Here is a 27,349-nt window from a genome sequence, read left to right on the forward strand (position 1 = left end):
TCGGCCACTTGTTTATGGTTTTCGCCAGCCCCCAAAACGGTAGATCATTTCTGCACTAGCGAAATTCTTTTCCGTGTCCAGTTGCGCCAACCGGGTAATGGGAGTGGGCGGGAAGCGTCAATGTGCCAACGACGTCTCAATTGCCACCAATTGAGTCACGGATGGTTAGTGCTGCCAGGGACAGGGTCTTTGCGCGGGTTGAGCAGCCGGCGGGGTAGGTGAGTGAATAGGAAATTGATTGCCAACCTCCCGGATGGGAAGAAGGCGATTTTCCGTTTTTCTCACTTCGCTCAGGATGTGCTTGTTCCCTCACCCCGCCCCTCATTCCGCACGGAAGCAAGTGAAAAATGTGTGGCAAGCATTCATACAAACAGTATCCGTACCGGGTACGGTGGGATCGCAACCATACCGATCGCAAAAACCCAACCCTACCGGACATAAGAAATACCGTCCCGCCCAGGTGTCAGTAGCAGCAGCAGCAGCAGCATTCGTATCCGGGCGCTACCGCCTTCGATATTTGTCCGCAAAATGCATACCACAACATCGTGCTTTATTGAATTTTCAATCGCACAATGTATCGCCCTAGGTTGTGTGATGGCAAAATAAAAGTGGAGAACATAAATAAGCCACCACGATCGATAGTTTGCCGTGTGAATAAACTTAATGATTTAGTAAAATAATCGGTTAAAAAAAAATAGCAAATAAAAATGGAAAATAATCCTTTAAGAAAACGTTAAAAATATTGGATTATACTTCATAAGGAACACTTCAAACATTCTAAGACTGTACTTAATGAATCTCTCTTGAAAAGATAAATACCTTGCATTTTAATTTCCAGAATCTTCAGTCAACTCTCAAAACAATCTCGAAGGATCTTTCATGTGTATGAACTCATAAAATCTTTTTCTCTTCGACATAACTTGAGAGTTGCCCCAACCTTGGCTCTACATCAAATTTATCGAATCACGATTCTTTCGAGATTAATTAATTCTCTCAGTCTTAAGCGTAAAACCTAAATATTTTCCAAATATTGTTTAACTTTTACAGTTTTACTAATCTTCAGAATAAAGATTCAGAGTCAATCAGTTTGAGTTTAAGGATTCATTCAGATTCATAACTCTTCATAACATTCATACAGCACTAAGGAAGATCGCTGTGATTCCTGAATCTTTAAAACTTAATGAATCTTCTTTCTGAAAAAGAAAGTTTAATTCTTGCTAATTAATTATTTCTAATTAATTATTCAACTGCTGAAGAAGTATCATACACATTTTTTAAACCATAACCAATTAAATTCTAATATAACGTCCGTCCACTGTTTTAGGATAAATCTGTTGAACTGCAAAACATTCTTCCTTCTAAAAAGTAATACACAAACAGTAAGCAACCTAGTCTTATTTCTAAGAGAGAAAAAACACTAAATAGATAAAATCATACAATTTAATCATATGCATGGTCCAGAAAAGTAAAAACAAAAATCACCACCAGATCCTTCGTTGATAGCCATTGTTTTTGAAACTTTAAACTATGTTTCACTCTGTTACCCTCGTACACCTGGCCGTAATTGTTTTAATTTCGCTGCAACACAAACATGCTGCAACGTTGGTGAATCGTACCGTGCTGCAGTGAACTTCCGGTTTATAATCTCAGGTCAACCGTAACAGCAACACTACCATCCGGTCGGTTTTCCTTGTGAACAGTTAGTGGAACTAGAAAGGAAAAAAAACAAGATCACATACAACAGCAGCTAATGCAAAATAAATGTGAATTCATTTGACATCAACTCGCATCAAAGCGCGAAACTTTCGAAACATTTCTGTTCTTCCTGGAAATGAGACATCGTGCAAACCATCGAGCATCAGCATAGTACTGCACCGTACGGATGCAACGGGCGAAAAAAGAAGCTTAAAGGGCCTGGGGATTTCTTTTCGGTTTCCCCCACGTTTGCTACCTGCATCCGTGTGTGATGCAATGCTTTCGCACACATTTTACAGTAAAACCTAACTCGACCCACCGAACATGTCCGCATCAATTATCCTTCCGCATCAACTTTACATCGCACCGGGTGGACAGCAAACGGGAAAGGACGATCATCAGCGGCAAATGTTACGTCACTAGCTCCCGAGTGAGTTTCGTCGAATGCTGCCAACTGTTTGCTTGCTCCGCTGAAACCAAAGCTTCAAAAGCTCTCGCTCTCGGATCCCCATACCCATCCGGAAGGAAACACAAGGATATGTTTGCTGAGATCAACGGACAACGCTGCTCCGTGCGCTGGGAAAAGCGGCTTACAAGGGGGAACGTACGAAAGGCAAATAAAAAAGAGTTGGAAAACAAAGCGGAAACCTAGTGCTAGTGTTCCTTTCAAGAGCATGGGCTAATAGTGATGGTATTTGATACGAAAATTTGTGCTTCATATTCACCTTTTGGGAACGCATGCTAAAACCACACAAAATCCCTTCCCAAAACTATATCCTCCCCCCAAATGGGATCAACGTTTGCAGCGAAGCGAAGGAAGCGAGCGGTAAAAAAGGGTAAACCTCCCATGTGACATGCTGACCATATCATTCTTCCGCCTGTTCCCTTAGACATTGTTAATTAAATACAAATAGTTCTCTGCCAGTTCCATTTAATTCTCCGACCTCCACGATGTGGCGCGCTGACTCCTCTTCTCGTCCGCACATCCTGGCCACGCGGTGAGTGACAGGAGAATTTGTGCTTTTTTTTCTGCAAAATGCTTCACTCACCTGTACCGATGTGGGGTTTTGTGAGTGTTTGCTTCTGCATACATTACGCGCACACTAGCGTGGAACGAAACTGCTGCAAACTTTCGGACAAAAACATGATTCCGGGGGCGTACCAGCAGTAAGGGATGACGGCCTTCCAGCTGACGCAGTTGGTCATTTCACCATTGTGACCTACTGTTAAGGTGCATGCATGTGTTGAGTACCAAATCATACACACACACACACATTGCACTGGATGTCAGCAGCCATCAGCATGCTTTCAGTGAACAGACAGACTGATGGCTGGTTCAAATCTTTTTCCATACATTCCTGGTTTAATGTAAATTTGCCTCCGCTTTTCTGTCCCTAGTTAAATCTTTCTGTGAATTCCATTTTAACTAAGATGGTGTAGCTAAAGTACTAGCGATTACTTATTTATTAGTAAGAATTTCACTCGTAACTATCCAGTGCATCCAGCACGATCAAACAGCATTATGGGAAACATTTCCTGGTACACAAACGATAAGAATTAAACTGTTTATGGTACGGTATAAAATTTAAAATATGCTTGTGCACATTTCTTTTTATTATAACATTCATCACACTTATACTATGTAATACAATCCATCAATGTTAAAAAAAGTTTGCCTGTTGATATGCAATCCGCTTTACAAATTTCCGAAATGAATGTAAGCGGAAAAAATCCTCTGTAGTTTTTGTGGACACCTTTCGCACCAACAATGTATTAGAAAGGAAAATTTAATTAACACGACTTTCTTTCTTCATCATAGGCTACCAATGGTTTCCTTTTAAGTTTTATGCAATCTGCATAACCAAAAGTATGCAATCTGCATAACAACACAGAATGATCGTGCATTGCGCATTACAAAATCATATTTTCTATAACCATTGTGTGGGAAAGCTGTTCTGGACCCTTGGTTAATGGACGTACGAACAATGGCTCTCATTAGTTCTTCCATTACCAATTTAAAGCTGTCTGTTGCACGATCATCAATCGCACAATGTACCATAGACTCAGTATAACGCTGCTTTCGTCACAATCGACTAACCTCGTGAAAGCTTTATCATCCGTCAGGATGCGTCTATTAGCAACGGTCAATTACTCCCATCGTCATTAATTATTCTGATCTAATCACGGTGGAAAACCTCTCATATGCTGGCAGCACGTTACAATCCTCCCAAGCAAATAGTGCCCTGCACGTTACGCTATTACAAATCAAATCCACCAAACCATGTAAATCAGCCAAATGGTTTTGCCCTTTGGACTGATCAAAGTGCAGCGAAACCTCAAAATGACGATAGCACTAGCACGCCAAACATTAGAGTACATTTAACACGTGCCTTTCCCCTCCCTTATTCGTCGGTACAGTTCCCTGCCGTGACTCCGCAAACCTATCGCCTACGAACAGGTACAGCCCGCAGCGTTGAAAAATTCATTCAAATTCATGAATGCACCAACAGATTGTGCACCGCCAAACAAATCGATACGGCATTCGATGGCTCGGAACAACATTTATTGAATACATTCATCGCCGCCGGCGGATGGAAATACTCAATTTGCATGAAACCGGGTACCGCCGGGATCGGTGCCTACCCACGGAAACTACATCTAATCCGGCCAAACCTTTTCCACCGGAACAACAAACCAGTCCCACCTACCGCCATGACTGTACGTTCGACCGGTAGGCATCGGTAAGGGCTTATGTTTTAAAATAAATGTTGAACCATTTTTCCATTCCACTAAACGCACCCATGCCTATGTCGACTAAACGATCAGGCGAAATTCGACAAAGAGATGACAGATAAAAAAAACACACAGCTCTTACAGTTCGCGCACAGCTATTTCCATTTTACAGCAGATTGTTTTTCTCCTAATTTCTATCTCCGGTAAAATTTGTTTTTCCAGCAGAATTTCCACCCTTGGCGGTGCGGTTATTTCACAGTTGAATCAATCCGGATTTGGAAGGAAAAATAATTACTGCAGCCCAACTAGCGGCTTTGAAGATTGGCAAAAACCGCAAAACAGAACAAAATAGTCGTTTTGAATTTGTGACAGCAAGTGTGACAAAAAGTTTTCATTAAGTATTGACTTTGGTAATAGCACACAACAAATACACAAACTAACTATTCGATGCTTTTCGATTGTTTTATGCTTTATATATATAAATATAAAATTTGAGCCTGAAGGTATGCAAAACAAAGGCATTTGAATTTATTTGCGGGTCGATAGCTCTTTAAACTGGTGATGGTGATTACATACTTTCAGGCACTGCATCTTATAGACCTAACCCAACAAAGTTGCATTACCTAAACGCTAAAATCTAAATCATAACCTACTTCTGCCTGTAAGTTCAATGGCTCAGCTAAAAAGTGGCAATACCTATTGCCACACGCTTACAGACAAAATGATGCATTTAATGTATTGTTTCAATCCTGTGCCACATCCACCACGCACGGGTGTTCGTGTCACAAATGGTTTGCCATCGCCCGAATGGTTTCTTGCACCGTAACCGACAAAACCCCATATCCAGATAATTGAATCTCCGATTGACCGAAACGTACACCACAATCCAAAGCCACCCCCAAATCCGGTATGCTGTGTGTTTTGCATGAGCCCTAGCGTCCCCACAACCGGGGGCGTTTAGTGGGGACGTTTAGTGGGCATAATGTCCGCATTCCACATTTGACAGGACATTTTTGGTAATGGGTTTTTTGTTTTTTGTTTTACTCCACCGACTCCACCGAGATGGTGCGAAAGTGGAATATTGATGCGGGGAGCAAATGGCTAACCTTCATCGCCAAAAATAGCTTCCCATTGTGGGTTGAAAGCATGGTGTCATTTGTCCAGTTTTCGAAATCGATTTTCATTACCCCACTTCCACTGCACGTGAGCGTTACCCTTCATTGCACCCCCGTTCCTGGTTACTGTCAGGTAACCATTGGATTATCAATTCACAAACACCCGGGGCCGGAACTGTGCGCGGCTCTGGCAGGGAAAGGGGCGAGAGGGTGAGTTTTGAAAGCATAAATTTTATTTCTCTAATGGTATGATTGCGGTTAACGTGTTGTGGCACTTCTGCCCATTGGAATGTTCCCCAGCTGACGGGTGCGATTTTTTAGCGGCTTTGTTGTTTTAAGTGTTTTTTTTTTTTTTGCTTGTTTGGTTTTGTTTTTATCACAGCATAAAAAAAACATCATCATCATCATCATCATCATCATCATCATCATGATCGTGTTCTTCGCCGCCTGTTGAACAAATATGTGTATTCGTACATCAGGATCGGTTGTACGATAACGGGGGAATAACGCGTTCGCAACCCCCAATATGGGAAAGCGAGCACGTGGTCGCTTGACGGTTTACCGCCAATGAGTTTATACGTTAGCACCCAGTACTTCGGTTGCTGTTGTTTACTTTTACCGCTCAAAACCTGTGTGTGTGTGTGTGTTTTTTTTTTGTATTTCTGTTTTACTGCGTAATTTTTAGTTTATTATTTCGTTCGTCATTGTTTGCTCACACTGTTCGGTGCGTTTGTTGGTTGGTGTTTGCTTTACACCTCAACCCTCGAGTCAGAATTTAGGGGCTCTACTCCATTTGGGCTGGTACGGTTATAGCAGGAGCTTACTCTCGATATTATTTTTTTCTCCTTCAATGCCATCCAATCACTGTTCTCCGGTTACTGCTTTAACACCATCCATCGGAAGCTACATCTCTCCCATACTCCCATCGTGCCATTCGCTTACGAACCACACACCCATATTCATTGTTTTATCAACCGGTCCGGTGATGGATCACTTGTTTGAGGGATTACCCACACGAGCGCACGTTGTGTGCCGGCATTCTAGCAACCAACCCCGCTGCAGGGTGTAAAGGGTTTATGTTTCGTGATGCCAATATTATGCCACTGTTGCCATTGCCGAGGATGAGCCTTCCAGCCGCCACCGTCAGATAGTTGATTGTACATTCAGATGTGTTGTTGTTTTGCTTCTTTTTTTTTCTTTCATCACCCACACACACATCCACATCGAGAGCACCGGGTCATAAATAGGATGGCGCAACAGGACAACAAATAACACCCCCTACACCTACACGCACCCTTGTGAAGCTTATTTGTAGCCGATGTAATGTTGATTGCTGATAAAGCTTGCGGTGTGACATGTGGTTTCCCACGTGGGAGGAAACGCATTTCCCGGGGAAATGGTGGGCACAAAAAAGGAACAACCAACCACCTCCAACCGCTCCCCGAGCGGAAGGTGTCACCGTGCAAAAACATCACACCAAAAACGTCCTGTTGTCGCTACCGTTGCGTCTCCCACAAAATCGGTGGGATGCCATAATCGGTGGGTTGATGGGCGCGAGCTAGTGAGAGACAGTTTTGTGGTTTAATTAGAATTTTCCGGATCCGGATCCGGTGCACGGTATTCGTGCTGCGGCCCTTCGGTTTCGATGGACCGATCGGAATGTTTCGCCGTTAGTGGATGCCATTCTGCTGGATGGCATAATTTTTGATCGGTTTATCTTAAGCACCATCCCGCCGTATTGGGGCACCCGAGTAAATGAGTGGCCAAGATAAAGCTACATGCATTGTGCTGCATAAATGAGCTTTGCTATTGAGTGTAAGCTTACGAGTGATTGGTATGGGGTGGGTGCATTAAAACAATTTCATAAACTGCACCATAATGTCGACTACGTGTGATTATTGTTGCGCAGTGACGTACAACGTTGGTAAAATCGAGACGCCTTGATATTTGCATGGCGAATTGAATACATTCGCTGCTAATTATTAAAAACATGGAAAAAATATCAAATTTTATTGTAAATGTTTTCTAACATTCTGAGTAATTTATAGTACCAAGACTAACACCAACTTTTGCACATTAATGATTGATCTATTACTTCCTTTATTTTGTCATCTGCTGCACGATTAATCGATCGGAAACGTGTGCCATAATTAGCTGGTTTCACACACACACACACACTTACACACACGCAACATATCTTGCAATCGGAAAATTCGCCCCAAGCACCAGCTGGGCGATTAACTTCCCTATCTACAACGTTAACGTCCCATCTTGTGTGACATTTTGCTTTTTTCAGTACATTTAACGTTCGACGTACCTTTCACTCATCACATACACACCCACAGGTTGAACATTGCTGTACCATCCAATCCGGACGCTTTCGAGCAGCATTTATCGCACCATCACCATGCTCGTGCACCCATGAAGCATCCTTGTGAAGCTAATTACTCATCCACTCACTTTCGCGAGCGCTCGTACGCCGGCAGCGGTACGGTACGTGACGGTATTGCTTTAATTTATGATTGCTCCTTAATATTACACACCTATCTTATTTTACACAATTTATTGCAAAACATGGCGCTGGCAAGCGTTTCCTCCAACATCGTGCAACCACCTCGCAACCACCTGCGCGTTTGCGGCCTACGCAGCTAGACCCATTCATCGCCGTACCGACGCTTCCTGCCGACGGATGTTTATCCCATGGCAATTCAATCTTATCCGAGCCGTGTGTCGACGGCTTCTGTGCCACACACTGCACTGGTTATGTTACGCCAACCTGGCAAGTGTAAATTGAGCCATAGAAAAGGCGGTTCACGATGGAGTTCCATCCAAGCCCCTTCCACCGGCACTGGGGATGTATTAAATATATATATCCTAAACACTTTTATTTTCACTTACATCTTCCGGCCCAACAGTTTATTGTTGCGCGTTCGCAGATAACAGCCACCAGAAAGATATGATATCAGCTTTCCTTAACGGTGGAAGCCGTCTTGCCGTTGTAGCCGGGCGGTGTAGCCTTCCCGCTGATTTATGTATCACTGCTTTAGCTGTTGCTGATGGAAGGTGGATATTTATGGTTTGTATTAATTTAAAAACTTAATAACCGGTGGAGGTGATGAAACAGAAGAGAATATAGCGAATAGGGTTTCGTGTGCAATCGGTTTGATGTCATCGACGTGTTCGACCATCTGGATAATTACAGCAGAAAACGTACTAGATCCATTCCTTTGGTTACAGATGTTTATGTTATCGCATTGCTTACTTAAAAGACGTCTCCAGTTCGTCTCAGTTGAGAAAACTCCCATAATCATTCACTGCTTTTGCAGCTTCACAAAACTCTCACAGGTTATATATTGGGAAATAATTGCTAATATATCACTTTTGTATAAAAAATTTCCTTGTCTTCTTTAGTCGCTGTATCACCTCAAAAGGTATAAACCTGCCAATGCTACAGGGAAACAGTACGGACGGTTTCCGTGGAGATTCATGAGTCCTTCACGAAACATGAATCTTTGAAAGTGCATTAATCTTTTGAGAGTCTACTCTCGATTTGGATGACTCCTCGCGAAAGATTCATATGAATGATTTTTCTTAAAAGATTCATTAAGCACAGCACTAGCACTTCAACAATTTTAAAATATTATTACAACAATAATTTTAAACAAACTTAAAGAAGAGATTTACCTTCAGGAAACTGTAAGTAAATATACTTTTATGAGAACGTTTCGTCGTAGTTATTTTAATTTCATGTACTGAAACAAGGCCAAAAGAATTATAGCAATACGTACCACTGGTCGATACTGAAACATTGACCAGAGACGAATATGTTGAATAATATAAATGGCCAGCAGGAACAGAGGTAACTATCGTATTTCTGTTATTCTATAATGTTTTAAAATTGTCGTTAGATCAAACTTGAAGAATACCGCTTCGAGTCGATATAGACGCAATAGCTAAAAGGAGAACGGGCACCGAAATAGCACGAAAACGTCATCAGAACAATGCCAGACAAAATGTACAATTCTCGCAAACAGCAGGAAAGCGGTACCGAATTTCGGTTGTGTATTTGGTAGCGGCGTCGGTCTTCACGTGACTAGACCATTAAAAAAACGCCATCCCAACCAATTCCTCGTACGCAGGGCTGGCTTTCGAGCTAAAGGTAAATAAAGTTTAAAAAAAGGCTTTAAGAAAGGTTAGAGGTTGTAATTCCACCAAAGAAGCAGGAAAAAAGATCTTTCAGGAAATTTTCCGAATCTAAAATTGGTATGAAAGCGTTATCGATGCAAAAGCTACTGAAGGTTGCTCAGGAGAGTATTCTGGAAAGGCATTATCACACTGACGGTTTTCTCAGTACTGGAACAGGGTATGTACTGGAACGCCACGTGCAGCCTTCACGGAGCGGGCGCTAAAGAACAGCTTAGAAGAATCGTGTCCAACCGGAACGTGAAAAGTCGAAAAAGGGCTGGATAATTGTTGATTAGTAAAGACAAAACGCCAACGATAAAACCCCATCCTGATGGATTACAATATTAATTATTAATGTCAAAAACCATCTACACATCTCCATTCCAAACCAATTTGTTACTGATTACAAACTGAAACAGAAGTGCATGATCTTTTACATCTTCCTTCTACGACAACAAAAACATACTAACAAATTCGATGAGAAACCCCAAAACGGTAGTGAATCGTTTAACTCTGTCCAGCGAACTCCGGAGATCGATCCGACAGAAAAAGGGGTACAACAACATATTTATACCATTGCAATCTGTCACGCCTGGGTCCGCCCCAGCCACTGAACCCGTTCCTTACCGTCGACCGTTTCTGTTTCAGTCGATCTAATAAAACGATAAGCAGACTATCCCGGTAAGTAATGATATTCATTCTTTAGCTTCACGGATAGTCGCAAAACCGGTGGCTGTTCTACGATAAGATAAGGAATGTGAACTTTTGGATTAGGAGGAGGCCACTCTAAATTGACCAAAGCGACCAAATTTCTGGTAGCTGCTCTGTTCTGCTCTGCTGGAAGTTTCTTGGCGGTAGAAAAATGAAACATAAATCAGGAAAACAGAAAGGAGGAAACTATGAGACACTCGAACGGTATACGATTGTTGTATTGTTTTGTGAAGAAATGCAAGTCGATACCGAACGGCCTTACGGCAGCAAAAGAGTTCGAGCTCAATCGCGACCCTGTAAGGCATTCCTTAGCGTGAGTACACGGAAGTACTGTATTATATATGAATCGAGCTTTCGAAGCCCGAGTTCACCAGAACATTAAAAAGGCGCCTGTTTGTATTCGTTTATTTTGGCAGCATTATATCCTTCCACATCTGCTAATGCGATTCCGACGGCATGTTCTACCCCTACCCTTGGAAGGCGTTTCGTTTCAGGCGCATCAATGTAATTTCGAACATTGTAGCACCGGCGATGTAGCATTAGCCTGCTGTCTGCCTCCAATAAAATATTCAACCAATCAGCTAATCAACCAACATCATTGCCATGTATACACACACCCACCCACCCACCCACTCACCATTCCATATTTGCCCTGGCCCTCTCCACCCTCTGTTCCAGCCAATCAAATTGGCCAAATGTTTTTGGAAGTAATTTTTCCACCATCTAATTATTCGCACTCGAACGGGCCTGGGGAATGCAATTTAAAGCACTTAAAATTTAACGTTAATTTGCTTTTAACAGGTTTCCCTGTTAGCGTGGCCAAGATTCCTGGAACCGATGGTGCGATTGTGGTGCAGAAATGTTTACACGACCGGTACGAAAATTGCATGTTTTTGCAATCCGGCATGTACGGGAAAGTTTTCGCGAACACCACGTAATTTCGGGCAATTGGGAAAATGCGAAAATAGCTGCGAGGCAGCATGGAACGAAAGACAGGGCACAACCAAACCTGAGCATGATTTCGCATCGGATCGGATTGCTAGTAATCGCGCGGCACGGCGTTTGAGTGCAGATAGGAGAAAAACTACTTAAGATGGGGGTTGGTTTTTTTGTTCTTGTTTTTGTTGCTATACTTCGAGCGGTAGTAAATGCTCGATACCACCCAAGCACCGTGTGGCGCGATCAAGCGAACGACGACGAGATGAGATGATGTAAATGCAAGAAGTAAGAACCATTTTCGTAAGATTAAAAAGTAACGAAACACCACATAGTTTCCAATGCAAGTGCTTTGGCCTTTTCCGCATTAAAAGAAACCTGCCCCCCCTTAGACGGGTTACACAAAACTTTCGACGAAACGAACCCCCGCTGAACCGATGCGAGTACAGGCATTTCACGATACCGGAGAAAATTTCCATTAAATTCCACCACCCCGGTGTGCTGGTGTTTTGCAATCGATAACGTATTTATAGTTTCCTGTTCGAAAAAAAACCCATAAATGTATGTAATTTCAATGCGCATTTTTTATAAGACTGCGATGTTATGCGATTACTACTTAAAGCTCACAGCTGTGGTGTTGTTCGTGAGCAAAGCCCTCGCGTCATTAATAACTTGTTTCACCTTTCCCGGGAAGTGATTTTTTTTCCACCAATACTATTCAAATTAAAAATAACGAATGGATTGAATCCTTACTCGGAAAAATGGATGATCAACACACACACACACAAACGGTACCGGTTTTGTATGCAACATAGTCGTACGGAACAGCGGATTATCGATTCGCCCTAGATGCTGAGCTAATAATATATTAAAAAATAACTTTTCCTATTATCACGCTCAGCAAATGGAAAACGGACCGAACCACCATAGCTTAAGAAGAAGAAAACAGAGCCACGAACACGATCCGGCACGGGGTGATTACTTTGTGGAATGTACGGTTCAAGAATGCATCCCTATCTTAATCATGGTCAGTGGAAAAAAGTCAGTGTCCGATGCGAGCAACTCCAACTCGCTGCTACTCAAACCTCAAACCCTTTACAGTTGCAGCGGCTGTACTGAAAATTATGTAAGACACAGCACCAACTGGTAGCCGCGGGTGTGGACAGTGGAGTGGTATAGCAATAAAAGGGGGAAGAAAAAAAAATAACCCAAGTCCGAAGCGATATCGATAAAATATTTCACTAGTGCCTTGCGGCTTTCTTTTAATTGAAGAAATATTGCTAACGGAACGGCTAACCAAGTTATCCTGCCTTGGTATGGGAAAGTGGGCAGCCATTGGACCACGATGAAAATCTGATCAGATCTCCGGTCCGGGATGGAGCACGATACGATGTCATTTAGATGAAATAATTAATTGTGGTAAATGCCAGCTAACCTTTAATTAAAGTAATCAGAGTTATCTGTTTTATGATAAGTCTTATTTACTTCATTCATCCATCGTGACGGTATTTGCCGTTTTGGCAATGCTGCTAGCGTTTGAATTGTTGTACAATTGACACAGGGCATTTCCACAGGGCATTATGAAAAAACTATTTTAGTAAATTCCAAATAACATGTACCCACCAGAGTTATTGTTCTTGGGAAAGATTATCGCAATGTTTACATCGAATGAACGCTGATATTGAAATTTATACAGTGAATTAACACTTTACCGCTTATCGACAAGCACCCAGTTATGGTAGGAAAACCATTTCCATAAAGCAGAATAAATGTAACATCGCAGGGCATAAATTCAACACACAAAAAAATAAAAGAACATGACATGAGTTAATGAAATCGTACCACCACAAGCACATGTCACATAAAAACAATAAAATGTGCGGCACCCACTCAGTCAGTCATCCATTTTCATCTGCCTTTTATCGCTTTCAATCGTTCATTCGATTCATGAACGAGAAAGCTAAAAATGGTTTCAAACTGGATTGTTTGGAAAACTTTTAGCATGGAAGGAAGTCAAAACCGGTAGTACACATGCTGCCTTCTTCAAACTGACTGAATCCTCCAAACCACTCATGGTCGAACACTAATCGAGCGTACCACATCTCCTCTGTAAATAGTGCTAAACTGGGTCGTTCGGTGTTATTCTCATGACATGATCAACCCACCGGAACCTAGCGAATCTAATTCGCTGTACGATAATGCGTTCATCGTACATAGGGCTTGTCATTGTACATGTTCCTCCAATGTCCTTCCACACATACGGCCCAAAAACCATACTGAGCATCTTCCGCTTTAGCACGGCTAAGAGGGTTCCGTCAGTTTTGGACGATATCCATGTTTCAGAGAAGTATGTGAATACTAGAGCTATATAATTCGTCGCGACAGGTGTTTTCGCAGGTGCTCTCTTATTTGCTAGACATCCACTATGTTGAAGAGCCGTACTCCTGAATCGTATAGTATGTAGTGCGTAGTATACTTGAGATAGAGTGACTTGCCCCGAGCTTAACTCCCTAAATAGCTCTGGAGAGTCTCGTGACAGTTAGGTTTGATTGTCCCTACGGCCTTCAGATAGCCCTGAAATCTGGAAATCCCTCTATTCCCCTGTTTTCATTTGCGGCACTATTCGTCCAAGGGAAGTTTGGAAAAACGGTGACGAATGCTTCCACCGTACACGACGAGCACACGATGGAATGGAAATTTGAAAGAGAGCCTGTGGGACCTTCAAGAGGTTGTAAATTCTACTCGATTGAAAATTAATACTAAAATGCTTCGCTATTGCATACCTTCAGCGGGACAACTCAAAGATAAGAACTGTAAGCATCGGGAAGAGTAATTCATGTATAGTAAGACGTTAGAATTGTGTGCTGAATTTTCCATTTCAACACAAAACCTTTCAACATCAAACCAGCTCTCATCAATACCTGCATTAGACAACAGCTCCGTAACGGATACAACTAAACAAGAGGATAATTTTCTCCCCCAATCAAGTGCATTTAACCGGTAACAACCGAAATTATATCTGCCTAGGATTATTAAAAACCTTTCCCGCTCGTAGAAGCAAAAATCCCCACTTTAGCTCCTAACATTTTCACCATTTCCCCCCTCCGGGCGAAGGGACACACTCTGGTCTGCAATAAATATAGAGCCGTTAACCTTTTGCTTTTGTCTTTTCCCACTCTCCTGTCGTCCGGAAAGCAAACGCGAGTGCGCCTTCTTTGCCTTTGCCCAAAACGCGTACAGGATCTTCGAGCAAGAATAAGGCACAGTTCATGACTCATTTAAAAAGAACCACACACACACACACACTCACCACACCCATCCGGTACGGGTGGCACTCGATGCGCTCCCTTCCCATTGTATACCAGCTGACAGTTTTCGAAACGGACCATGGTTCGTCCGCCAACCCTTTTCGCGGGACGCCCCGAACGGATTATACCCGGACGACTTATCGTTCAGGACAATAAACTCGTCGCTTTATGAATGCGAAATGGACTTTCCCTTCTGGTGTCTGCTGGCACGGTCACCCATACCCAGGCAGCATTAATTTCGTCCAACGGGACGGGACGGTCGCTTCCTTTCGCATGGGGTTTTTTATCGCTTCCACCGCACGCCACCTTTGGCCCCGTTCGGCACTTTATGTAACTGTCATCGGTATCTGTTTGTAGTTCAAGTTATAAAGTTAAGAATGGAAAAAACAACAACTTTCGAAAGACCACTAAAGTAAACAATACAGCACGACGTTTGAAGCACCGATAGAGAAACTAATTTTGATAACACAAAATCGCTACGGCCAGATCTGTAACCTCCAACAAACAAACAAAAAAACAAGAATAGCATAAAGAAACATGAAAAAAAACGTTCTTTATCAATCGCAACACTTCCGTTGCCAGGTCGCGGATGTCCGAACCGCACCCGGTACTAATATGCTCTTTTGTTTACTTTTTCCACTCTCTTTGTGCTTAATTTCTATCATTCTACTTGAAACAAAAATGCCCTCCCGTTTGGCATGAAATGAAACGTTCCTTTCGGGTGTGTGCGATAGCATAAAACAATATCTAAACGATTCATAAAACAACACCGTCCCGGGGAACAAAACGGAAGATAGAGAATGTGAAAAAGAAAAAACAACTTTCGAACTATTTAGTACAAAGCGAAAATCAACCTACTTAGAACTAGCGTTATTAAATAGCAAAGAGTTGTAAAAATACAGGATCAGTAAACAAAGTGTAACGGTTTGTCTGTCCCAAGGTAAATAGAAACTCCACCAAATAAAGGAGACGAATCAAACAGACACGCCAAAATATCTGCTCTAGTGTCGAAGAACAATGGAAGCAAAACAAAGCAACATAAAAACTCGCTACCAATCGCTAAAGACAATACAAGCACTACTACATCAGTGCCTTAAACGTGGTCATCCCCACATTGTCCGCCCATTATTTTCGATTTCTTACGACTTGACAAAGGTTTACCGAATGCGTGCCTGATACGCAAAGGGAGAACAACAAAAAAAAAGGAAAAACCATGAAACAAGGACAACACCGATATAGGAAGGAAGCAATAAGGATAATCGGATGGCTAGTGTCCGCTGTGCCGCAATCTATTGGAAGCTGGGTGCCAAAGCAAACGCAAACACTAGGCAACTCTATATCCGAATGGACGGGCTACAAAATCAATCGCACTTCGTACTACCAGGTTTTTTTTTTTGGCATGCGGCAACGTTCGGCCGCTTGAGTGTATATTAATTTTTTTGTCGCTTCACTCGAATTTATATCTTTCAATCTGATTCGGGCTTTTCTTTTGCCTCGTTGTATTTCATTGTTTTTGTTCTGTTTTGTTTTTATATATTGGTTTATCTTTTATAGCGGTTTGGCAACCATCTTGTGCCATTTTTTCGCTTTTTTTTCTCTCTGTCTAACTGTTCAATAACACAAAACCCCACTTTGTTGCGGCAAGTTGTTTCACTTGTGTTCGATCCGGGGTTTTGGCCCGCTTTGCCGAATCCCTTCCCAAGATGTGCCGTTTGTGCTTCCGTTATTGTTTTTTCAATTTTCATAATGACGGTTTTTGGGTATGCAAGAAATGTTTACTGGTACCATGTTACCGTACAACGCGGCTAAGTACGCAGAAACCCGTTTCGATATGTGAGAAAAACATCATTTTTCACCGTACGTAATTTATGGTCCGACAGCATTATAGCATCGATTGTATCGACAGTTTTTTTTTTTTACGGAGCGCATTTAACAGAAAAATGTTGTTCATTTTCCCCAAAAAGGCGTTTTGTTTGTTTGTTTTCTAGTTGGTAACGTTTCAATCCATGCAAAACTGTACGTTATGATTGCAAAAGACATTATGGTGGGTTCGGAGGGAGTTGGAGCATATCGAAGTCACCAGGGTACATCAAACCGAATGATCGACTGTTGTTGTGTTGTACTAAAAACAATCTACCGGCTAATATGACGTACGATGGAGGCGCCTAGTACTTTATGATAATTATCACGTGGTTACTTTTTAGTAGTAGCAATTTATTGTCGCCTTTGTTGAAAATATGTATAATAAACTGTCTAAGAAGTTATTTGAATTGTAATAATTGCAACTCAACGTGAATGTAACGATCGTAAAATGTTTAAGCAAATGATATAAATAAGATCCGACTTCCATTTGCAATGAACACAACCGTAAAATCAAATGTCACGCCATAATCATATTTAATTGATACGGTTCATAAAAGTTGCCTTAAGAAAGCAAAAAGTAAAACAAACAATTTCGCCAATTCTACCAAAAAGATTAAGATTTCATCTGACAAGCAAAAGTTTCGAAGTTGGACATTCCTCAAGAACGTAGTAAAATATATCTTCCCGGTTGCGCCGTTCTCAAACCCCATCCCTCTCTTCCGCTAACTTCGTCCCACCATCAAACGCTGGTTGCATATTCAGTTGACTACTTGAGCGTGACACCACCAAAATGACGCTGCTCGCCATCGCCTCTCGGATATAAATCTTTGAATCATGTTCATAAATCAACATGTTTTACTTTCGACACTGTCGAACCCAAACGCTCATACGGATACGCTTTCCGTACCGATGCACCGTCGCGAGGATTGTCTTAAGTTCGGTCCCTTTCGTCGGTTGCATGGATATTCTTCGCTGCTTTGCCGCCAGCAGGGACTCATGTGAGAGTTGTCATCGAACTCTGCCCGTTTGCTGACATTTGACCAAAGCGTATGCGACAGTGGTTCGACATTCGTTGGCCCAGCAGGGCTGGAGCGTGTACCACCGTGAAATATTTCCAACTCCACACCCCATAATGTGCCGCTTGGATGTGTGGGGAACGTGTGGGGAATCTGGACTGGAATTGAATGGCGCTGCCAACTGGCGAATGCAATCGGATTGAAATGTGCAATTTAATCCACGTCTAAGGGTGCCCTAAACCAGTGCATAAAACGCCGCACCACATTGGGCAGGGTAGTGGAAAAATTACAAAACACACAACAAACTTAGCTACTTTCAGATTTTCCCCTGCAGGAACAACGTGCACGTACGTACCGGGGCAGTTTAATTGAATATTTATACACATGTGCGAGAATTTTGCTTTGGCCAACATGCGCACTTGCATCATCATCACCGGGCTAACTTGTTTACAGTAGTTTAATACTTTTCGAAATTACTTTAATAGCGGAACGCAAAATTGCCTGCATGATTGCTTTCGGCAAGCGCACTATAAAACTGTACAGCGAAACGGTACGAAAAGATACAAAATGGACAGGGAAAATGGAAACAAACAAGCGAAAAAAAACCAACCCTATCCTTGACGGCACAAGAAAGAACGGTTGGCCAAAGCTACAGAACTTGATCCCGCCCGGTAACAAGCCCCATAAGAGGTGATGAGAAATAGAGCAATGATTTTAGATTTTCATTTTGTTCTATCACGCTTCCCGCCGTGTCCGTTGGATAGCGGGTTTGCCGAACGAGCCGAACTTCCTCGTTCTATGGGCGAAGGTTTCACCGGTAGATAGCGAAGTTTGTTCCGTGGTGAACGAAAAACTTTGCCCTTCGTAACCGTTTGGGAGGTGCTGCAGAGAACGATCAAGTGTATAATTGTGCGCAAAGACCAGATACGCCGGGGTGAAATATCGCGAGAGCAAGCAACGGTGTAGTAAACATGATGAAATGGGAAACAAGAAACGGGTGAATGGAAGTGAGGACTTGGAAGACTTATAGAAAGATTGCTAAAGATCGGATTTCAGCACCTGAAGTTTGACGAGCACAACATTAACAAGATATCTTGTAACAAAATTTTAAAAAAAGCCAGTAATTTGAAGAAAACGGTGATGCAACTCAAAAACGCACTCGTCTTGGATTCAAAGCTCAACTGAAACCGAGCGACCGGGTATTCACCAACTATTCAGCATTTGATAAATTTAATAATAGATGAAGTTCGAAGCAGTTTGTTATTTTAAGTCTAACCTAAATTGAACAAAAAATAATTTTCAGATAGTTATCATAACAATCTGACACTTTGACTGTTGTGCTAAATTTTAGTACTCTCTTCCGAATCATATAAAGTATGGAGAAAGGCTTACTTATTTTAGGATAGTAGGACTAATAAACTATCGCACGCTACTCCGTAAGGACGACCTTATTACACGTTATTATTCGTTTTCCCCCGTGTAATAAACCCTTTACACTGCAGTGCACGCTCGTACAAAAATACTGTTAGCCAGTGCTGTGTTCCTTTTATTCATGCGAAGCGAGTGCACTATTTCTCCCGTGAAGATGGAAATATATACTGACCGAATACTATTTTATTTTCTCAACACCACAGCTTGTTCAAAAGAAACGTCCGATTTGTAGTTCAAATGCTTTAACTTGCCACAGCATATTGGTCTAAACAATACCACAGTTGAACTCTCAACTGACAGCTCACGAGGCCGGTTTGTTTACATCTGCCAAACGCACATGGCAGTACCGAAAGTGTTCACTGTTGAAAGTCCTAAATAATTTCTCCCCAACCATGTCTGTTGCAGGCGATTTTACCGGTAAAACTTCTTTAAAACAGCTTATTGATCAGCATTTAAACAATGTCCTTATTTCTACCAGTACTTGATCTTAGATACGAGCAATCCGACACCCATAGCCATCATCTATTCGTGAAGGAAAATGCCTCCAAAGCAACATGTAAACAAAAACCTACCGGTCGCACATTGTACGTGCTAAACGTACCACCGTACGCAACGGAAGAAGCTCTTAAGCATGCATTCTCATCTGCTGGAGAAATAGAACGTGTCCTACTGCAGGAAAAACCTTCCAACAAAGAATCTGCCCCGATTGAAATCATAGACAAGAATGTGTTTTGCTTCAAAGTGGCGTATGTGGTGTTCGCCAAGCCAGATTCCCTGAATAAGCTTCTCCGAAAGAGAAAAATCAATCCACTACACTCCGAAGCAAATCCTTTGCTTACCGGTGTAGCCAAGTGGACCAAAGCTTATCAGGAACGCATTCCGGACCCGGCCGCATTACAGCAGGAAATTGATGAATACATGGCAACGTACGACCAGAAAATTGAAGCACAAAAAGCAATGGAGATCAACAACGCGCCCGATGACGACGGATGGGTGACGGTGTCGAAGAAAAATTCCGGCGTTTTTGCACAAAAACAAGTGGTCGTTAAGAAGCTGGAGAAAAAGCTCGACGATGATCGGACAACAAAGCAGTTGAAGAATTTCTACACCTTCCAGATCCGAGAATCGAAGAAAGACGACATTATCAGCTTACGGAAAAAGTACGATCGTGATTTGAAGAAAATGGAACAGATCAAGAAAGCGAAACGATTTAAGCCTTATTGAGCAAGTGTCAGTTGTATGTAAAATAAATACCCCTTTTTTGGTTCGGTTCATTTCGATTAAATAGTTTAGTTATTTTTATTTGCATTGATGACGATTTGTAGCAGTTTGTTCTTCCCGGGCAGTGCTTCCAGCCGGAACATTAATTGCGTGATGTTACCAAAAATGCAACGCGATGTGAGTCCTACCTGCACAGCTTGAGCAAACCGTTCCAAGCAACTCTGAAGATTTTCATCCTCCAATGATTGGCCTTGCTTTGTTAGATTTTCCGTTTCTGCCTGGATTGTGTTCACTATCAGCGTTAAATGTTGAGCGTTGATCGGTTGTAGGGTTGGCGGTATCGTTACCGGTGGTGTCGCTTCCAACAAACTTTGCAGTACAGCTAGATGAAGCTTGCTGTATAGCTCCTGTTTACTCGTAACCAACAGCGAAAGCACACACCAACGGATGAGACCAGCGAGCGGAGTGATAACCGGCATCGCAATGGCTCCACTGGGCAATGCCAGCTGTTGCTGAGAAGCAAGACACAGGGAAGGATTCTCAGACACCCAATCCGTAATCACATCCAGCAAAAGATCGGGAGGTGGGATGAGTTGCGATTTTGCAGTCCCATTTAGGTACAGATCTGTCACGGCAGTCATAAGATTGGCGGCAAACCTTGGTGCTACCAGCGGTAGTGATTTAAGCTGTTCAGACGAGTTTTTCGAAAAGATTACAAAGTCCCGCACAATACACTGCGCCAACTCTAGACTAGGCGGAGAAGTACATCCTAACTGTTGCATCCACGTTCCTGCAGCGCATAGGAGTGGTGCAATCGAACCAGACACTGCCGTACTAAGCAGCTTGTTAAGAACACTTGTTCGTACGTTGGATCCACCAAACAGTGACAGGAATACTGCATTGCGAGTAGCATCCGGACCAGGACGGGAAAAGAATTCACACAATACCAACACCAGCTGAAATTCCTCGATTGATGAAAGGCGCGGATGGGTGGTTTGCTTTGAAAATTGAGCACCCCGTGGTTCGTCGCGACGCTCGCGGAAGACAAATTCCGCAATCAAATCCATGGCCATATCATGTTTATTTCGGTTAATGATGAGATTTTCTGTAAATTTAAGTATAATAGTAGTTTTGCCTCCTTCATTTCCGAACCATGTCGTACCATGGGATCGTTTCACTCACCTATAATTGGTAAAGCATCTCGGGCCATATCGGGAAACTCCGACTTCCGCAACATATTACGCTCTTGGTTCGTCATTTTTCTTACCGTCTAGATGAAGAATGATTATGAACAGGTGTTAATAGATGATTTTCTACATAAATTGCGAAGATTCCCGTTTGCTAGTTGATCTGATGTAAATTGTAAACATCGGGCTGTCAACGCAACTGTCACAACTCGCCGCGCGAAAGTTGTCAAGGTTTCTCGGTCTCTCTTTAACTTGCTTTCTCTCTCTCTCCCACATTTTCACAACAAACACAAACATCCCACAAGCCGAACCAAATTTAGGTGACGCGACGTGATGTGAAAAGTTATGCGGTGGTTTTCTTTGCTTCACAAATCACTATACAAAAGATTTTAAAGTTGGAATTCAATTGTTGTTCGTTGGGCAACAATAGCTGTAGAGTTTATAGTACGTATTTTTAATGTAAGGAAAATACAGTGGACGAAACGATCAAAGTTTTAATTCATTGCGGACTCAATCCCGCTAGACTGTGTGTGCGTCCCAGTTACGCATTGTAAATTGTAGTTCAATGATGAACAACAACGGATTCAGTACGGGAGAAGAAGATTCCCGCGGGCCGGCGGATCAAATCTGTTGCCTGCTAGACGACGGAGAACGTTGCCGGAAGCAGGCTGGTAACGCTTCGTACAGCAAGCGAATTCAGAAGACGGTCACGCAACGAAGGCTGAAGCTCAGCATCGACAGCCATGTAAGGTTATCACTGCATCTGCAAAAACCCACCCCCAAGGTCATTCAGTAATATGTTGTTTGACATGCGGATTTTACTATTAACAGGCACGACATATCTACATCTGTGACTTTCACAAAGCCCGGATACAATGCGCGCGTACGAAAAGGCGCCGCCGTGACTCGGAAGATGATAGCAACGAGACCGACACCGATCTGCCGGAGGTGGATCTCTACCAGCTGCAGGTGAATACGCTACGGCGGTACAAACGGTTCTACAAAGTGTCTACACGACCGAGCAGCAACAAAGCGCAGCTATCGGAGGTATGTTTTCTGTTTAGTGCCGTGCGTGCGCATAACTAATGCACACCAAACGATCCCTCCTAACGCTCTGGTTCCCTTTCTTCCACTTACAATGCAGACAATCATGAAGCACTTCAAGACGATTCCGATTAAGGAGAAAGAAATTCTCACATACTTCATCTACATGGTGAAATCGAACTCGAACAAGCTGGACCAAAAGAATAATGCCAGTGCAGAAGCTACCTGAAAGTAGTGACCTGTACGGGTGGGATCCAATGCGGTTATGCGGTCTCCTTCAAGACGGCATCTTTTCCGACATTGTGGCTTCGTACTCGCACCGTTGTTGCCGCGATGAGGAGACAAACCGATCGTTGAACAAAAACTAAATCAACTTTTGTCATATTGTGCCGTGTTTTTAACATTACAAACAATTCTTTTTTACGCTTTTACTCTATCGATACAATGTTCAGATTGTGTAACATTTCCTTATCCCTTGTACCCGCGAAACTTGACCACGGTTTCGGTTTTAACGAAAGGCTCGTCTCGTGCAAGTTTCCTGCGTTACGGGATTCCATCAATAAAGTGTAAATCAAAAATGAAAATGATTTTAGTGTAATTATCAAAACAATGCTTCAAGATCATGTATACATCCATGTTTATCGATGACATTGTCCAATTGTCTTTGAATTCGATTTTTCTATACGAGCAGCTTTAATCGGTTTTGTTATGATATTATGGTACAATAAAAACTGATTGTTGGAATTGGTTTTTTGATATTTTTGCATTGCTTCAAGTTCTGCTACACTCACTAACTGTCCTGTCTATGACCTTAAGATGCTTCTAAGCGTGAGCAAGAACGGTGGTAATATGAGTAGCTAGAAAGACGAATGTATCCATTGTTGAAATAAATTATACAAACACTTTCAATATGTGCAAAGGAAAAGCGTATAGTGTCCAAAGTATTTATCTTTCATATTTTATGTAAAAGGAAAAAAGCAACAATTTGAATTTCCCTAAGAGATGGACATGTTTTATTCTGATTACAAGAAATACTTTGCATCTTTATGCATAACGATACAAAACCCTAGCTGTTCACTACTCTCAGTACTTCGTATCCGTTCGTTACTTTGTTGTCGGCCGGGAATCAGAAACTGATTCCTAATGTTATACTCGTCCATATCATCTGCGAATAAATGATCTATTAGTGAACAAAAAGGAAAAAATGGGAACGATTAAACAACAAACAGACTCAAACTTTGTCTATAGCTTCCTTTTAAAAGGTGACAAGAATTGAATTAAAAAAAACACATATCCATATTGAAATAGGGAACGGAGAAAAACTGTCTACATAATATTCAACCATTGATGAGGCTCTCCAACAGGACATAATCGAATAATGTACAGAACAGTCAATATAACCTTGTAAAATGATAAGTTGACTCGAACAATCACCAGGCATCAGTAGCATAGCAGTACGACTGAAAGTTCACCAACTAACGCCACCCAAACAGCTAAACTCCACAAACTACGAACGCGACTCACAATGTCTCTAGCCACTCACCATTTCACGTCGTAGCATCACGAAGAGTTCGGGTAGAAGCACCTGGAACAGCAACAAGGAAACGCAGACTTCGTCACAGTGTTATGCTTGCAAATGTTAAACTTTAATTCGCTTGCAACTGCTTCTTCGCAGCCGTCACGCATTTAGCCATTGTGGGCGATGCGCGCGTAATCGGATCGGTCATGAAGAAGTCGGCCAACTTTTTCTGCACCACATCCACCTTGCCACTGTCGAAGTGCACCGAAGCGTTCTTTAGCAATGCGTCCGCGGTGGCAAAGAAATTGGACGCCTCCAGTCGGCCGTAGCGCACCAGATGAGGTGCAATATCTTCCATGCGCGAACGCAGATCCTCCAGGTTATCGTACGGCAGCGGAGCTCCGGCTACCTCGGAAAGGGCACGCAAAATCTTCCAGTCCTCGCGCGCCAATCCTGGTGGCGTGACGGCTACCAGCGTCTGCTGGGCACGGCCTTCCGTGTTGACGTACGTGCCCTGTTTCTCAGTGTAGGCGGCACCGGGCAGAATAGCATGGGCCAGCTGTGCGCCGGCGTCACCATGATGTCCCTGGTACACAATGAAACAATCCTTCGGTAACTTTTCCTTATCGACCATGCCGCCGTCAGCGCCCAACAGGAACAGGACCTTCGGTTGCATCTCTACGGCAGCATCGACGCCTGCCGTGTAGCCAACGTCCAGAGCGGCCGTTTGAGCTGCGTTCGTCTGCAGCACGTTCCATACCTTCCAGTTTTTCTATAATAAAAAGCGACCCATTTTGAGTTCAGCAATTACATCTGACTTACAGCGCCAGAGTCACTTACGTCTGATGGTGACAACGAGTTAGCGAATACGTGGAGTGCAGTAAGGAAGGACAAACCATCCTTTCGGGCAAGTTGATTGGCACCGACGATGATTAGAGGCTTCTTAGCTTCCTTCAGCTTCTTGGCGAATGGATGGTGTCCATTTGCAATATCGCGAACCAGCGAGGTATCGCTTCCAAGATGCTAAAAATATGTACAAAAGTGGAGTCATGTTAAAATCCTCCGTGAAGAAACAAAACCAATCGCCACTCACCTCATACTCGTAGGAAAGATTGACCTTCGGTCCAATCAGTGCAATGTTTTGATCGTTATGGATGTATCCCTTCCTCAGACGGGTGTTCAGAAGTGGTGCTTCATAGCGGGGATTCGTACCGACAAGCAGTACGAGATCCGCTTCCTCGCAAGCAGCGATCGAAGAGTTGAGCAGATAGCTCGAACGGAAGTCCGTGCCCGATCCGTCAGTGGGGAACTTTTGCTCAGTGCAGAGCGTTTCCGAACCCAACCGATTCAGCAAATCCTTCAACGCAACAAGCGATTCTGCATCAACCAGCCCGCCAGCAACAGCGGCCACCTTGCCCTTAGGTGCTCCACGCAACGCCTGCGCGATCGTAATCAACGCCGATTCCCACTCGACGGGTTCCAGTTCTCCGCTCGGATTCCGCAGCATCGGTGCAATCAACCGCTGGCGTTTCAAACCATCGCAAGCGAAACGCGATTTGTCCGACAGCCACTCCTCATTGATTTCGTCATTTTCACGCGGCAATATACGCAACACCTCGCCGGTACGCGTACTCACCACAATATTGCTACCGACCGCGTCCAACACATCGATCGATTCAATTTTGCGAATTTCCCACGGACGTGCCACAAAGCTGTACGGTTTGTTTGTAAGTGCACCGACCGGGCACAGATCAATCACGTTTCCGGACAGCTCGGAAAGGAAGAACTTTTCCACGTATGTACCAATCTGCATGTCGTTACCGCGACCCGTCGTGCCGAGATCATCGACACCGGCCACTTCCGACGCGAACCGGATGCAACGCGTACAGTGAATGCACCGGGTCATGATGGTCTTAATCAGCGGACCAATGTCCTTGTCCTCGACCGCTCGTTTGCCGGTATGGTGAATATCTGTAAAGCGCGATCGATCCGAGCCAAATGCCATTGCTTGGTCCTGTAGATCACATTCACCACCCTGGTCACAGATGGGACAATCGAGCGGATGGTTCATCAGCAAAAACTCCATTACGCCCTCTCGTGCTTTGCGCGTCATTTCTGAGTTCGTCTTAATACGCCAGCCCTTCATCACCGGCATTGCACACGCAGCGACTGGTTTAGGTGATTTTTCTACCTCCACCAAACACATGCGACAGTTACCGGCAACAGCCAGACGCTCGTGATAGCAGAAGCGCGGTATCTCCACACCAACTTGTGCCGCAGCCTGTTGTAAACAAACGAAAAACAAGAAAATAAATACATTTGCCAACCAACCAACGCTAGCTCGACGCATTCAACCTCCGTTATCAGTTTACCTGCAGGACGGTAGTGCCCGGGTCCACCATCACGGATTGATCATCCACGAAAACTTCAATCTTTTCCGGCACCTTGGCCGGTGTAGTGGCCGACGTGCGCACTATCGTCTGCACTGGGAACCGGGCCCCGAAGGTAAGGGCCCGACTAACTGGTACGCGCAGCATTGTTCTGGAATGGTGAAACGTTATAGATATGGGAAAGACACCCGTTCGAGGCAAGCCGAAAGTGAAGAAAAATTACATAATTCACATGAATTTTCGCGAGATGGCGTAAACAGACGTACACTACTGCGATGCAAAATGGGACGATAGCGATTGTGGCTGCACTTACTGGGGCTATCTGCTAGCAATGCGGCGGTTTCGCACTCGATTGTAGATTGATAAGAACACGGCCAAAAATTGTATTTTTCGTTTGCAAGGATTTCGATCGCAGAACAAAATGTCCAGATCCTTGACGTTTTCACTTTGGAAAACAAACGAATGACAGTCGGCTGTCATCGTAGCCTGTCAACGTGGGTGGTGGTCTCGTGCAAAAATCGTTCTAAATATTTTATATTTCCATGTAAATAACTTGTTACATAAAGAGTAGAGACAATTTAACAAATTCCATAATTTCCACACTACACAAATTACTACTATTTTTTTCCAATGCGTTCTTTTCTTTTTTAAAATCCAAACATAAAACATCAACTATTAAATGGGGCCATCCCCTTACCTTTTTGCATCAACCCTGGGCCGCACAGCAAATGCATCGCTCAAAACAGCAACACAAGCAAAACGCTGTTGCTATTCGTGCGAGTAGGATGTGCTTTGTGCGCGCGCGGAAATACTTGCCGAAAAATTAACTCTACAGTGAATAACTTGACTACGTTTATTCCTTTTCTGCCTTTTGTTATGACCAGCTATTACATTTGCCCTGTACTGTTGAAGCTCGAGCCACGAGTGATCCAAACCAAAGCAGACGAAACGCGCGCCGAGAAGCTGCATCGTTTAAATGCAGTGATGCGTTGCAC

The 27,349-nt window shown here is 43.2% G+C and overlaps 4 protein-coding genes across 7 annotated transcripts; 2 read left to right on the forward strand and 2 right to left on the reverse strand.

The window, feature by feature from the left end:
- Positions 1-19,385: 19,385 nt before the first annotated feature.
- On the forward strand, positions 19,386-20,264 carry LOC128302676 (ribosomal RNA-processing protein 7 homolog A). Its single transcript, XM_053039543.1, has 2 exons — positions 19,386-19,410; positions 19,472-20,264. The coding sequence occupies exons 1-2, from the start codon at positions 19,386-19,388 to the stop codon at positions 20,215-20,217; spliced, it is 771 nt and encodes a 256-aa protein (XP_052895503.1). The 3' UTR covers positions 20,218-20,264.
- LOC128302665 (integrator complex subunit 15) lies at positions 20,264-21,556 on the reverse strand. The gene is made up of 2 exons (XM_053039534.1): positions 21,397-21,556; positions 20,264-21,319 (listed from the first exon to the last, which is right to left on the reverse strand). The coding sequence occupies exons 1-2, from the start codon at positions 21,470-21,472 to the stop codon at positions 20,283-20,285; spliced, it is 1,113 nt and encodes a 370-aa protein (XP_052895494.1). The 5' UTR covers positions 21,473-21,556; the 3' UTR covers positions 20,264-20,282.
- A 178-nt stretch (positions 21,557-21,734) lies between these two features.
- LOC128302687 (histone deacetylase complex subunit SAP30 homolog) lies at positions 21,735-23,153 on the forward strand. Its single transcript, XM_053039554.1, has 3 exons — positions 21,735-22,146; positions 22,233-22,448; positions 22,546-23,153. Exons 1-3 carry the CDS (start codon positions 21,967-21,969, stop codon positions 22,672-22,674), a joined length of 525 nt encoding a protein of 174 aa, XP_052895514.1. The 5' UTR covers positions 21,735-21,966; the 3' UTR covers positions 22,675-23,153.
- Positions 23,154-23,174: 21 nt separating this feature from the next.
- LOC128302642 (NADH-ubiquinone oxidoreductase 75 kDa subunit, mitochondrial) lies at positions 23,175-26,804 on the reverse strand. 4 transcript variants are annotated; one of them, XR_008287384.1, is made up of 6 exons: positions 26,668-26,804; positions 26,337-26,505; positions 25,058-26,245; positions 24,805-24,987; positions 23,989-24,736; positions 23,175-23,610 (listed from the first exon to the last, which is right to left on the reverse strand). XR_008287384.1 is itself a non-coding variant. In XM_053039510.1 (5 exons), the coding sequence occupies exons 2-5, from the start codon at positions 26,499-26,501 to the stop codon at positions 24,092-24,094; spliced, it is 2,181 nt and encodes a 726-aa protein (XP_052895470.1). In that variant the 5' UTR covers positions 26,502-26,505; positions 26,668-26,804; the 3' UTR covers positions 23,175-24,091. The 4 variants fall into 4 exon arrangements, 2 of the variants coding, with proteins under 2 accessions (XP_052895470.1, XP_052895478.1); XR_008287385.1 differs by having other exon boundaries at positions 23,175-23,625; XM_053039510.1 differs by having other exon boundaries at positions 23,175-24,736.
- Positions 26,805-27,349: the final 545 nt, after the last annotated feature.

Source organism: Anopheles moucheti, chromosome 2 (genome assembly GCF_943734755.1).
Source record: "Anopheles moucheti chromosome 2, idAnoMoucSN_F20_07, whole genome shotgun sequence".
In the NCBI taxonomy this organism is placed as follows: Eukaryota; Metazoa; Arthropoda; class Insecta; order Diptera; family Culicidae; genus Anopheles; species Anopheles moucheti.

Excerpts from the sequence above, each read along its gene's own strand:
- LOC128302676 (XM_053039543.1), top strand. The coding sequence starts at position 19,386 with ATGTCTGTTGCAGGCGATTTTACCG. Across the intron at positions 19,411-19,471 it reads TGTTGCAGGCGATTTTACCG|TACTTGATCTTAGATACGAG; the intron begins GTAAAACTTCTT and ends TATTTCTACCAG.
- LOC128302665 (XM_053039534.1), bottom strand. The coding sequence starts at position 21,472 with ATGACGAACCAAGAGCGTAATATGTTGCGGAAGTCGGAGTTTCCCGAT. Across the intron at positions 21,320-21,396 it reads AGATGCTTTACCAATTATAG|AAAATCTCATCATTAACCGA; the intron begins GTGAGTGAAACG and ends TTAAATTTACAG.
- LOC128302687 (XM_053039554.1), top strand. The coding sequence starts at position 21,967 with ATGATGAACAACAACGGATTCAGTACGGGAGAAGAAGATTCCCGCGGG. Across the intron at positions 22,147-22,232 it reads AGCTCAGCATCGACAGCCAT|GCACGACATATCTACATCTG; the intron begins GTAAGGTTATCA and ends TACTATTAACAG. Across the intron at positions 22,449-22,545 it reads ACAAAGCGCAGCTATCGGAG|ACAATCATGAAGCACTTCAA; the intron begins GTATGTTTTCTG and ends CTTACAATGCAG.
- LOC128302642 (XM_053039510.1), bottom strand. The coding sequence starts at position 26,501 with ATGCTGCGCGTACCAGTTAGTCGGGCCCTTACCTTCGGGGCCCGGTTC. Across the intron at positions 24,988-25,057 it reads ATCTTTCCTACGAGTATGAG|CATCTTGGAAGCGATACCTC; the intron begins GTGAGTGGCGAT and ends ACATATTTTTAG. Across the intron at positions 24,737-24,804 it reads ACTCGTTGTCACCATCAGAC|AAAAACTGGAAGGTATGGAA; the intron begins GTAAGTGACTCT and ends TTTTTATTATAG.